This window comes from Curcuma longa, chromosome 11, assembly GCF_044706935.1.
Source record: "Curcuma longa cultivar G26 ecotype Majalengka, Jawa Barat chromosome 11, ITB_CL_G26_1.1, whole genome shotgun sequence".
NCBI lineage: Eukaryota > Viridiplantae > Streptophyta > Magnoliopsida > Zingiberales > Zingiberaceae > Curcuma > Curcuma longa.
In genome coordinates, this window is record NC_133871.1 from 18,504,652 (window position 1) to 18,517,860 (window position 13,209).

Sequence of the window (13,209 nt, forward strand, 5' to 3'; positions counted from 1 at the left end):
GCGACCTTCAATTCTTAACGATCGCGACCCATCAGCCATCACCACCAACTCCCACCCACCTTGTCCGCCCGCTACGCGTGTCCCGGAGGCGGTGTTGCCCGTAGCCGAGCCCTCTCCGTCTTCCTAACGTGCCCCTCTGTGGAAGGCAACTATTGGATCGACGACCGATTTATCGACCCCGGTGGTGTTCGATCAGTTGCCTGATCCAAGAGTTGTCAATTTGCAACCTTTAGGTAATTGCCTCGGGGTTGGAGGGATGGAGGAGAGGTACGAGCCGCTGAAGGATCTGGGAGCCGGGAATTTTGCGGTGGCGAGGTTGGTGAAGGATAAAAGGACAGGGGAGCTCGTCGCCGTCAAGTATATTGAAAGAGGGAAGAAGGTAAAGAAAGAATCTTGTGGGAAAAGATTCTGTCCTTGTGGTTAAATCGTTCTATGAAATATTTCTTCTTGGTTTCTTTTGCTTTTGGGAGCCTTTTTTTTTTCTTCCAGTTTTCTAGTGCGATTGACGTGTTGGAGACTTCTTGACTGTTTGATATCTGCTAGAGCGTTTGATTCAAGAGTTGAAACGTTTATTTTTGTTAAAATTCTTGTGTGAAGTTGTGGCTTGTATATCTTTGAAGCTGAATGATTCCCTTCATTTTCTTCAGATTGATGAGCATGTACAACGAGAAATAATTAACCACAGGTCATTGAGGCATCCAAATATTGTGCGGTTTAAGGAGGTAGAAACTGGACTTTCGTATTTTATTTTCACAGGTAGTTCATGTTTCAGAAGTCACGACTGATGATTTTTCTTTTTTAGATTTTTGAAATGTGGATAGCCCACCATTATTATGTTGTTAACTACAAGGATTAAGATTAAAGTTCATCTCTAGTTTTCTTGTGTGATGTATCTTGTTCTTGTATATGCGTTGGTGAGTAGTTTTTAACTGTGTGTTGCAAACACCTTACTGTTACTCCATTCAACTTCCGGTTATAAATGCACAATGATACTATTTTTCTATTTTAAAGCATCTATTACAGAATTCTCCTCTTGCTGTTTCTTTCTTGCTGTCTAGGTTTTCAAATATTTTTTCAATCTGTTTCCTTCTTATTTCGCAGTAAAATACCTATATTATTCTTAGTTTCATGGCTTAATGGTCTATTGGTCCTGTATCTTATGCTCTAGACACTGTCATCTAAGCTATGTAATATTGCAATCATGTGCAAATATTCAGACATTAAGAAACTATACAGAGGCTCTTTTCCACTAGGCATAATGAGAACCTCTATGATGAGCTTCGACCTTGATTTACCTGTAGATTCAATTATCTAGCTGAGAGAAAATGTTTCTTGTAGTCAAACATTTATTTATTAAATATGCATGTGAATATACTAAGGAAAAAAAAACATGAAAAGAATTTCTCATGTCTACTTGTGCAATTAAGTTATTATTAGAGACTTTGAGTTCATAAAATGTTATCATTTACTGAAGAGATGGTTTCTTACAGGTGGTGCTGACGCCAACACACCTAGCGATAGTTATGGAATATGCTGCTGGCGGTGAACTCTTTGAAAGAATATGCAATGCCGGTCGGTTTAGTGAAGATGAGGTTATCTAAGTGCTTAACATGTTTTCTTGTGTCAAGAACATCACATCCAACTCTTTCTCTCTCTTTTTTTTTGGTGTGTGTATTTTGTATATATTAGCTCATGCTTAGTTATAATTTCTCTGTGCAACCCTTTTTTCTTGTATTCAACAGGCAAGGTTCTTTTTTCAGCAGCTGGTATCAGGAATCAGCTATTGTCATTCTATGGTACATCACATTTATGTTTGATCTGAATTCTTCTAGGGAGAACGTAGTCAGTCAGTAACCTGTCTTTTTTTTTCCAGGAAATCTGTCACCGTGATCTTAAACTTGAGAACACTCTCTTGGATGGAAGTCCTACACCGCGTGTTAAAATATGCGACTTTGGGTACTCAAAGGTGAACTAATCTGCTGATTATGCCTTTCTGTCAATTTCAATGCTAAAGTTGATTAGTATGTCTGCCCTTGTCTTGCAGTCTGCCTTGTTGCATTCACAGCCCAAGTCAACAGTAGGCACTCCTGCTTACATTGCACCAGAGGTTCTGTCAAGAAAAGAATATGACGGAAAGGTAAATTTAATGCGTAATTCCATATATATTGTTCGAACACTAGATGTGTGTTTGTGACAGAAAATGAAACCTTCCAATCATGATCGTGATGTGTTTAAGAATTATTTTAAGACTATTCTCATTAGTTTGGTAGGAAAATTGTTTGAAAAAGGATTTACCAAGCCAGTAGCAGTGAATAAGTTAACGTGATTCAAGCATACAAATTGAATCTCACTTAGTCTTCTTAAACATGTCTGATATCAGGATGTTAGTATGAAAATTAGGGGAATGTTATGTTCTATATAATTGCTTCAATCTGTTTAATCATTCCTACTGCCTCAGCTTTACGGGTTTTTTATATTTCTTCTAAGCTTGCAGAGTTCTGGTTTTTTTGTCCTTATTTTCATAACAGCAGAGATGTTATTTCTTCTTGACTCTAGATTGCAGATGTTTGGTCTTGCGGTGTCACATTGTATGTAATGTTAGTTGGCTCGTACCCATTTGAGGATCCAGAAGATCCGAGAAATTTCAGGAAGACTATCAGTGTTAGTTTTCTCAAAACAATGATCTGTACTCACTTTCTCATAGTTCTTTTCAGTAATTTTTGTTAGCAATGACATTGAAACAGAGAATATTAAGTGTCAATTACTCCATTCCGGACTACATACGCGTATCTCCAGAGTGCAGGCAACTTCTATCTCAAATTTTTGTTGCCGACCCATCAAAGGTGTGTTCATTGTTCGTTTCCATTTTCTTTCTTATCAAACTTCCTCTTTTCATCGGCAATGACCTTGGTTTGTATGTAGAGGATCACAATTCCAGAGATAAAGAAACATCCATGGTTTCTGAAGAACTTGCCTAAGGAAATTATAAACAGCGAGAAGACAAACTACCAAACAGAGAATGATCAACTTTCTCAAAGTGTGGAAGAGATAATGCGCATCATCGAAGAAGCTAAGAAGCCATCCGAATGCCCTACAGCTCCCGGCCATACACTTTCAGAGCTAGCAGAAACTGATGAACTTGAAGCTGATATCGAAGACTCTGAAGTCGATAGCAGTGGTGACTTTTTGGCACCAATTTGACTTGTCATGCTCTCTCGATCGTGTATAATGAAAACAATACTGTAAGAACAAGCGTTCATGATCAAACAATCACAAGGTCTTGTTACTGAATAAAAAGTGACCGAGTGAATCCTTTGCTCTATACTCAGCTAATTGTTTTTAGAAGAATTCAAACACCAACGCCTAGATGAATAGATGATGATGGGAGCATTAGATGTAAGAGTTTGATTGGGCTCTGAAGAATTCAAAATCTATTACAGAAGCCCATAACTCACGATTGAAGCAAACAAAATTAGTACAAAAATCCACAACTCAGAATTTAAGCAAAGTCAAAATCTAATAAAGAAATCCATAACTGCAAGTGCTCAATTAGTAGATTTTTAGCTGCAACAGCATCATCGATCATCCATGATAGTTCAAACATAAAGAATAGATCACAATCCACATCTTTTAATTTAAAACCACTTGCATCTCATTTTTGTCAGGGATGCATCTTCTTTTAGCGACGCAATTCACCGATCTGAATCATTACTTAAACTGAAACTACAGTTACCATTTGAAATCTAAGTAGACTTATATTTTCATCTATGTATTGACGTTATGTTGATGGAGATGCACTGCCTACGACGATGTGATCGAACATAGTTGCTATTAAAGGCATCTACTGTTATTTTAGGTTCATGGTTGACATAATGTGATGTTCTTTAGGCTCCATTTTACATCAACAACATTTACGATTCGAGAACTGCGGCGGCCGTCCTCCCCGGAAGTTCCATCCACCGCCACCGCCGCCGCCTCCGCCGCCACCGCCGCCACCTTCGCTGCCGGCTCCGCCGCCATATCCACCTCCGTAACCATATGCTCCTCCTCGCTCAGCCTCACCGCCTCCGCCCGCTCCACCGAACCCGTAACCGAATCCGGAGCCAGAGCCGGAGCCGGATCCAGACCCGTATCCGTACCCGAACCCCTTCCCACTTCCACTAGGGCTTTGGCCGGAGCCGGAGCCATAACCCCACCCTGCCCCCTGGCTTGCCCCCCACCCCCACCTGTAATCCCACCCGGGGCCGGAAGCGCCGCCGGATCCGCCGGCGGGCTGCTCAGGGCTGGTTGCGCCGCCTCCCGTCTCGTCGGACGGGCTGGAATTCGAGACAGTTACAAATAACTGGAAGCATAGAATTGACCAGAAGAAGAGGAGGAGGAGGAAGGAATTGGTGGTGGCGAAAGACATGATGATTTATTATGGAATGCGAGCTGCTGGTGATGGTGCTTCGGATTAATTAACGAGCTATTTATAATAAGTAGCAAGATATTGCAGTGTCAAACTTCCACTACCGCCATCTTATCGTCATGTCTGAACTGAATAGAACATATAACTTACTTTAAATACACAATTAATCAATTACTTAGATAAAGTAAATTATATTTTAAATTCTTACACTAAACAATTATCAATTAGTGATTATATTATTTTTATTTTCTTAAATTTCAGTGGAAGTCTACTGTAACTAATGTGATCGAGCTTCATGGTCATGGATGTCTTTGTAGTACGTGAATGGAGATGAGATCGTTTTGACTTTTAATGCGATAAAAAGTCAATGAATTTAATGCATGATTTAAATTAGTTTGTTGTGCATCAAAATCAACTTGATGTGGTGGTAGGAAAGATATTGTTCATGCTGATATAATAGGGAAGATGTTGTTTATGCCGATATAATTAAATTAATATTTAAGTGATAGATTGTTTAAAAAAATAAAAAATTGAATCTTCAAAGAAATTAGAAAATTTCTTTCATTTAAAGAAATCGTTGTTGAACGTTATTATCTTTTCTTTTGCTACGGAGGAAGATATTGTTTATCTTGCAGCCGTCGCAATCAGGGGAGATGGTAGTGGCACAGTGGTAGTGCTGGCCGTGCATGAATAATAAATATCTAGTTGATGCTGTTCAACGTTCGATGTTGACGGCCACTTCATTTCTTCTATCGGCATGCAACATTTCAAAGCTACTGCGTCATCTCCTTTGACTAATGCCCGGGTTTTAACTGGGCCGCAATTTTATAAATTAAGTAACGTTTGACTCGATGACCATCCCCTACCAATTTAAACCGGACCGGTGGACTCAAAACAATCGCATGGGCTGCGAGCAGGCCGACGCCTGTCTGGCCCATAATTGTGTTATTCGAAAAGAAGTTATTAAGCTTGGTGTATATTGACATTATTAAATGATCCAAGGACAATTATCCCCGGCTATAACGTATTTACATAAATTTTTTTTCAAATGGAGATCGCAATCAAAGGATACTGGCCATTTGGATTGGCCGCTGCGTGCGCTTCCCAATTTACCCTGGTGGCATCCGGTGGAGAAAACTTTCATGGGACTGAACCGGTCATGTCACAATTCGGATGTCCTACCGTTGGCTTGAGTAATACAACTAACTGAGATTTATCATTCATTTTTTGATAAGAACAATTGAGGAATTTTCCTCAAAAAGGGGCGCGCAATCAAAAGATGTTGTTATCAGATTATTCCTTCCGCTATTGCTTGGTAAGAACAATTGAGCAAATTGAAAACACGCACAAACAAACCCTCGACCAATTCAGCTAAAATTTCATCATATTTCCGATTTTGAAACACCAAATCAACTCTCAGCTTACCAAGAGATGGTTGGCATTACCCGATTGCTTGGCCTCCGGGAAGATCTCCGTCTGATCAGCGGGCAAAGCAACCGGAGCAGATGCCGTCGCTCTCTTCCTCCGCTTGGGCGAGGGCTTTTCTGAGGAAGAACTAGAGGAAGAAGACCAGGAAGGCGAATCATCAGCCGAGCCGATGAGGTGAGGAAAGTTGAGCAGAGCCCTTGCGCCGCGGATCCGGTAGGCGGCGCGGTCGTAAGCGAGTCCGGCGTCCTCCGCCGTCTCGAACGTCCCCAGCCACACCCGCGCTCCGTTGCGCGCCGGGTCGCGGATCTCGGCGGCGAACTTCCCCCAGGGCCGCTGCCTCACCCCGCGGTAGTGCCGTCCCCTGGAGACGGACGACATCGTCGGCAGTGCGGCGGGATCGGGGGCGGCGGCGGATGAGGGCGAGGGGGTCCATCCGAAGCGGAAGGCGTCGGCGAGGGCACCGAAGACGAGCATGTCGTCGGTGTCGTCGGGGCGGAAAGGAAGGGACACGGATCCGGAGCAATCGATGGCCGGAAGAAGCGGAAAAGGAGCGGGATCGTCGAGGAGGTGACCCCGGACGGAGGCGAGGAGGGCGAGCTCGGCGTCGTCGCTGCGGGACATGGCTAAGTGTTAGGGTATTCGGCTGGAGGCGATGGCGATGGCCGATGAGAGGAAAGGGAAGGAGTGGAGGTTTATATATCGGCGGAAGGGGAAGAAGGCGATGGGTTCGATTCGAAGCTTTCTCGGTCTCCTTGCCTCGTGTGCTTCTTTGAAGGTTCCTTGTTATTTTAGCACGTGAAGATAATTATTATATTGTCTTCATATTTTAAGGTAAACAATTAATGACTTTTTCTCAATGTTATTTAAGTAGTTAAATACTTCGATTAGAACTCAATTTAAACTAACCAAACATTCCACATTTAAACAAATGTTAATTTTAATCTATGATTTTAAAATGACCATGATTCATGTTGTTTGCGTAATCAAGCACATGAAATGTTGCAAAGATTATGTAAAAAATAATAATTAAGTAAACAATGAAATAAAATATTGTGGATCGAAGTTTGGTAAATTAAATATTGGGCTTTGATGGGAGGTCTTATCAAATTCAAGTCCTACCTTGTATTTAAAATAATTGTAGTGGAGAATAATAAATGAAGTGGAGGCCTTTCTCTGCCTTCCTTGTGGTTTCCTTTAAAAATTTTTTCTTATGGTTTCTCTTGATTAACTCGCAAGGAGGTTGATGACGAAGTTAGAGTCAAATTTTTTCACAAAGATCCACAAAAGTTATAATTTTTTAAATCCTTAAGTAGTGGTGATGTATGCTATGCTATATATATATATATATATCTTGAATTAATTAAGTCATTGGTAGACTATAGGATAAGTTAATCCTTAGAGAAATGCACAAAACATGATTGAAAATTTTAAAATAAAAAAGGTGTATTTTTAAGTTAATAATTTAGATGGAGTAAGAATGGCACACCTATTTATTAGTTTTGATCATCATGGGAATATAGATCAGTCAATTGTATTGGAGCTCATACATTATGTTTAATTAATTAATTATATTATTGTGTTGACTTTAATTAATTTAACTCTCAGGAGTTTTCTAAGATAATCTAATTTGTAAATAGCTAACGCCGACATTTGAATATGAAACACGATTTTACAGAACTTTTCATTTAAGTAATTTTAATGGTTCGAATCGACGGTTGTGATGCAGCCGCACGTTTAAGTTGATGGAAGTCAAACACATTCTCCAATGTCTTCAAGTGTCAAACTACTCGGAAACGATCAAACGTTGTCAGAGTCAAACTTTTCTGACTTTGACCAAATTCCTTAATTTTGTTTTCCTTTTTTTTTTTTTTTTTGACTCTTTAACAAAACGAATAAGCATCAAAACTAATACCTTACTTTTAAATCCCACAGAATCAGCAGCCGTTTGTTTTTGATATTATACGTGTTATATTTCGTTCAAAGATTTGCATTGTTATTATATAAAAACAAAAAAATAGAGAAAATATTTTATATGAGATTAAAAAAAATTATAAGGACACTCTGGGTAATATCATAAAAATCTATCAACAGTAATATTTATTGGATGAATAAAAGACACTGTAAATTCATGTCAAAATTTACAAACTAAAAAAGTATTTTCTCACGATCGCACATGCACGGCTCTCTTCGTCAGTTATATCCTGTTATTTACATGGCTCAACCATATTCTTAGAGGGCAAAATAAGTGCCATGTCGGCTGAATTACAATCTTGATGGATCTGAACGGCTGAGATCTTTCGAACCGGGGTCTGACCCCTGGTCAATGCGTACGCTTCGATCTAAATTGGTACAGCTAGATTTTGTCGTGGAATCTTCTTTCGTCATTTTTTATTTTACTTCTCTATCTGCATATCTACGATTGAGGAAATTTGTGAATATTTTAGTTAATACCTTTGTCATTTCCTCCCGTAAATTATCAATAAGTTAATTAAAACAGGTTCGAATGTTACCGTTGATGCTGATCAATATTTATTTTTTTTATTATTTTCAAAAATAAAAAAAGAAGGATCTTATCCATTTAGTTTAAGAGCAGCGACAGTGACAGGAAAGGAACACGTACATTGAGCACCCGTCTCGTCTGCTTTGCTTATTTAATTTCGTTCTTATCACTTTATCGATGTGAATGCCGTGTTGTTATCAAGTTAGAGATCCTCCTATTCAATTGATTCGCACTGAATTTTGAAATTAAACTAATTAAATTGTCGATGTATCCGCTAGGATGGATTGAACCGATAGGAATAAATTATTTTTTTTTTCTTTTTCTTTTTAATGATAATTTTTTTAGTTAAAAATAATATTGTTTTTCCTATTCATTCCGTACAGTTACAGACCAAATATCTGTTTCGAAGACTGCTTCATATTTTGCAAAGTGAGCTGAGTCCACAGTTCGATGACCGGTTCATATTCTGAGTGAGCGAGCTAAGTCGCGACCAAGGTCGTGTCCCACTAATTTCCCACACCATTAAAAAAAACATTTTATCCCTATAAATACCCACCGCATAAAGACGCCTTCTCTGCGTTGAGTTCGTGCCTTTCCGTCTCCTCTTAATCTGCACTTTACTAATTTTAGTATGAACTCACTTCTCGGCGGGAGCTCCGGCGGCGATGCGGCCCTCGATCTCATCCGCGAGCACCTCCTCGCCGACCTCCCTCAAGAGCCTTCCCTCGACACTGCATCCTTCCGCTTCCCCTCGCCGGCCGCCCCTATGATCAGCTTCGCCGCTCCCGATCCATGGTCCTCCCTCAGCGTCGCCGTACCCCCCTCCCGGGCCATCTATGCGGAGGAGGATCGTGCTCCCTCCGGCCGGCGGTTCCGCGGCGTCCGCCTGCGGCCGTGGGGCAAGTTCGCTGCGGAGATCCGCGACCCTAGTCGCCGTGGGTCTCGCGTCTGGCTCGGGACCTTCGACACCGCCGTGGCTGCCGCCCGCGCGTACGACCGCGCCGCCTTCCAGATGCGCGGCCGCAAGGCCATCCTCAACTTCCCCAACGAGATCGGCTGCTCCGCTGGACAATCGGCGGATCCCCTCCCTCCCACGCGGCCTCCGTCTCCGGCATCGGCGGGAAAAAGGAAGAGATCGATGGAGACGGAGGAATCGAGGGAGGTGAAGAAGGAGCGATCGGCGCATGCGGAGGCGGTCGACGACCTCCTCCTCGTCCGACCCTTGTCGCCTTCGAGCTGGAACAGCGTGTGGGATGTGGAGGAGGAGAGCAATGGCGGGTTGTTCGCCGTGCCGCCGCTGTCGCCGCGGTTCTTCGCCCAATTGCTAGTGAACTGCTGAGAGTTGAAAAATCAAATTTAATTAACCGTTAAATAAATTAGTTGTAATAAATTAGCGACTTGAATGTGTGTATTTGTCTTCTACAACGCCCAACGCCCATGTGGTTACAGCAACCTAATCGCAATCGAATTAAATGAGTTCCAACAATTCATTAAATTTAATGTCCAAGTTGGATTGACTCAATCAACTCGAATGTTTATATTGTTTAAGCTTATTTAATACAATAATCAGGCTAAATCAATTTAAAATTAACCAATCTGGCTGAAATGATTGTTTAATTTTTTAATTTTTTATTAGTTATATTATAATTTTATTTAATTTTTATTTTTATTTTTAAGAGATTTAGTTTCTAAAGGGGAATTTAGATAGGGTAAAAATTAAGAAGGGGTGTTCTGTTTTAATTTTTTATCAAAGATATTTTAATTTATTATTCAATCATTATTATTATTATTATTTATTTAATTTTTAAATCGATTATTAGAGTAGTTATGAAATCTTCCTTATTATTTATCATTTAAGAAATAGTAAAATTAAATAGTTATTTGTAAAAAAACCGTTGACTTTTGTTATTTTCAACTGCTCGTTTTTTCTAACTCTCATAATGAAGCATGACAGTGATGGGAGAAAAGATTGAAACCGACAAGAGGACAATAGAGATGGAGATGTTTGACAATGTTCTCTTCTAGAATTTTTTTCATCAAGAAAAATCAAAACACAAGATTTAACAAAACACTAATTTTTTCAGAAATATATCGATAAGAAATTTTCAATCCTATTAACTCCCTGACAAATGAGGATCCAATGGGAAGATTAGAAACCTCTATCACATATGGACCTGGATCGATCAATGGTCAATTTCCTTTGGGTATAGAGACGGGTTTTAAACAAGATTGTTATGGACTGTCTAAATTTTTTTTATTTAACTAATTACAATTTATCTTTTTGACCTTCAAAATTAAGTCACCTCTTTAAGTTCATGCTCTCAATTTTAATTTCTATATCCGTCCCCTAGAACAGTTGAGAGTATTCATTTGGTGGGCTCATTCTTACTAGAAGAGAAGGACAACATTAATGCCTTATAATTCTTGACGCGGCAAAGAGGAACACGTCTCTTGGGCAGTTCACGTCTTGAGAGATTCCTTATGAGTGAAGTATTTCGTGTCGAGTGTCTCCAAACTTAGGAAACATTTAATATATATGTCGAAAAAATCTAACTTAATTTAAAAATAACGAAATCAAACTCTACTATTTAAAATATTATTTACGAGCAGCCAAGATTAACACGTGTGCCAATTAGTTGACCATGTCGCGACTCTGGATATTGCAGTTCTTCGCTTCATTGACAGCGTCCAGGGATAGATTTAGTTGTGGAAACATAGTGATCGCGACGCTACTAGGGCATGGGATTCGGTCGTGAGGGCGAGCTCTGGACCCACCACGAGAAGCGCTGCTTCCACCTTCTCCAGCGAACCCCTTCCCTTCCCGCCGCCGCCCTCCTCCAAATACAAGCTTCCCTCCTCCGCCGCGGCGCCATCCACGCCAACCTATCCCTCCTCACCCGCCTCATCACCGCCTTCTCCGACCTCGCCGCCCTCGCCTCCCCCATCGCCTCCGAGTCCCTCCTCCGCCACGCTCGCCGCCTCTTCGACGCCTGCCCCGAACACGACGCTTTCATCTGCAGCTCCTTTCTCCGCGCCCTCTCCCGAAACCGCGGGTTCCGGGAGTCCATCGCCCTCTACAGAGACCTCCTCACTGCGCCGCCCGCGAACTTCCCTGACGACCACACCTTCCCCTCCCTCCTCAAAGCCTGCGCCTCGCTCACAGGCGACTCTCCGGAGCACGGAGAAGGCCCCCAGATCCACGCCCACGTCGTCAAGATGGGATTTGGCGGTAACGCCTTCGCGTCCACCGCCTTGGTCGACATGTACGCGAAGCACGGCGACATGGCGTCCGCGCGGAAAGTGTTCGATGATATGCCTCACAGGAGTCTCCCGTCGTGGACCTCGATGACGGTCGGCTACGCGAGAAGTGGCGACGTGGGCGCCGCCATCGATTTGTTTCAGCTGATGCCGGATAAGGACACGGCCGCCGTGAACGCGATGATCGATGTTTTCGTCAAGCGAGGTGACATGGTTTCTGCAAGAAGGCTGTTCGACGAAACGCCTGACAGAAATGTGATCACTTGGACGAACTTGATCTCTGGATATTGCAAGCTCGGCGACATGGACGCCGCTCGTGCGCTGTTCGACGAAATGCCGGAGAGGAACCTCCACTCTTGGAACACGATGATCGGAGGTTATTGTCAGAATCGGCAGCCGCAGCGGTCACTGAAATTATTCCGAGAGCTGCAGAGCGGTTGCTGCCCTGCTCAGCCTGATGCAGTAACCCTCGTCAGTGTCCTCCCCGCTGTTACCGATTTGGGCGCCATTGATCTTGGCAGATGGATCCACAACTATGCTCGAAGGAACGGGCTAGACCGGGCGATCACTGTTTCTACTGCATTGATCGACATGTACGCGAAATGCGGGGATATCGGCGAGGCACGTAGAGTGTTCGACCAAATGCCAAGAACTGAGCCGCCCGCCTGGAACTCCATGATCTACGGTCTCGCTCTCAACGGCCGAGCAACGGACGCACTCAACCTGTTTAATGAAATGCGTAGGCGTGGAGTCCGCCCGAATGAGGTCACAGCAATGGGCGTGTTGTCTGCTTGCAACCACGGTGGGCTCGTGGACGAAGCCAAGAGGTGGTTCGACGAGATGGAGGAACTTCATATCGAACGAAGGATCGATCACTATGGTTGCATGGTAGACCTGTTGGGGCGAAGTGGGTTCCTTGAGGAAGCGGAGAAGTTGATGTCCGAAATGCCATGTCTTCCAAACGGGATCATACTAAGCTCATTGCTGAATGCTTGTGTGATCCATGGGGACGTCGAGAGGGCTGAGCGAGCTCTGAGGAAGGCGAACGAGGTCGAACCATGGAACACAAGCAACTACGTGATGATGAGGAATTTGTATGCGCGATTGAAGAGGTGGGGGGATGTGGAAAGGATCAAGGGAGAATTGAGGAGATTCGGGGGGAAAAGAGAGGCTGGTTGCAGTGTGATTGAGGTTGCCAATTATGTTTGGGAGTTTGTTTCAGGTGATCAGTTCCACCCTGAGTGGAAGAACATATACAGTGTGCTTGGGGAGATGCTGCTGCTGCTGCAAAATGAAGGCCGAGAAGAAGAAGAAGATTGGGAGCTCGAACTCGATGCTCTGGAGCAAGGTCCATGCACATCTTTTGCTGTGCGTTGAGGCAACAATTCATCATTGATTGAATTCTTTTTTAATTATAGCTTCAAAATATTAGATACAATTGATGTCCATCATTCCCGTCCTAGTTTAGAAAATTTAATTATCTATAAATTAATTAAATGGATAATGGAAAATTCAAATCCCTCAGGCAGGGGCCACGTGTCAGCTTCGTGCTGACGGCATCGCTAAAAAGCTTGTTTCCTGTCGCGGTGAGACGCTGGAACCAGCCTAGGCTCGT

General features: G+C 42.5%; 5 protein-coding genes across 5 annotated transcripts; 3 read left to right on the forward strand and 2 right to left on the reverse strand.

The window, feature by feature from the left end:
- The first annotated feature begins 20 nt into the window (after positions 1–20).
- On the forward strand, positions 21–3,322 carry LOC141836966 (serine/threonine-protein kinase SAPK3-like). Its single transcript, XM_074724455.1, has 9 exons — positions 21–379; positions 648–722; positions 1,491–1,592; positions 1,743–1,796; positions 1,874–1,966; positions 2,045–2,137; positions 2,557–2,661; positions 2,745–2,843; positions 2,923–3,322. Exons 1-9 carry the CDS (start codon positions 257–259, stop codon positions 3,199–3,201), a joined length of 1,023 nt encoding a protein of 340 aa, XP_074580556.1. The 5' UTR covers positions 21–256; the 3' UTR covers positions 3,202–3,322.
- A 290-nt stretch (positions 3,323–3,612) lies between these two features.
- LOC141836970 (uncharacterized) lies at positions 3,613–4,510 on the reverse strand. The gene has a single exon (XM_074724460.1). The coding sequence runs from the start codon at positions 4,406–4,408 to the stop codon at positions 3,902–3,904; it is 507 nt and encodes a 168-aa protein (XP_074580561.1). The 5' UTR covers positions 4,409–4,510; the 3' UTR covers positions 3,613–3,901.
- A 1,210-nt stretch (positions 4,511–5,720) lies between these two features.
- LOC141836968 (ethylene-responsive transcription factor 2-like) lies at positions 5,721–6,573 on the reverse strand. Its single transcript, XM_074724457.1, has one exon. The coding sequence runs from the start codon at positions 6,455–6,457 to the stop codon at positions 5,825–5,827; it is 633 nt and encodes a 210-aa protein (XP_074580558.1). The 5' UTR covers positions 6,458–6,573; the 3' UTR covers positions 5,721–5,824.
- A 2,331-nt stretch (positions 6,574–8,904) lies between these two features.
- LOC141836967 (ethylene-responsive transcription factor ERF105-like) lies at positions 8,905–9,857 on the forward strand. The gene has a single exon (XM_074724456.1). The coding sequence runs from the start codon at positions 8,968–8,970 to the stop codon at positions 9,673–9,675; it is 708 nt and encodes a 235-aa protein (XP_074580557.1). The 5' UTR covers positions 8,905–8,967; the 3' UTR covers positions 9,676–9,857.
- Positions 9,858–11,075: 1,218 nt separating this feature from the next.
- On the forward strand, positions 11,076–13,047 carry LOC141841781 (pentatricopeptide repeat-containing protein At2g44880). The gene has a single exon (XM_074729975.1). The coding sequence runs from the start codon at positions 11,076–11,078 to the stop codon at positions 12,969–12,971; it is 1,896 nt and encodes a 631-aa protein (XP_074586076.1). The 3' UTR covers positions 12,972–13,047.
- Positions 13,048–13,209: the final 162 nt, after the last annotated feature.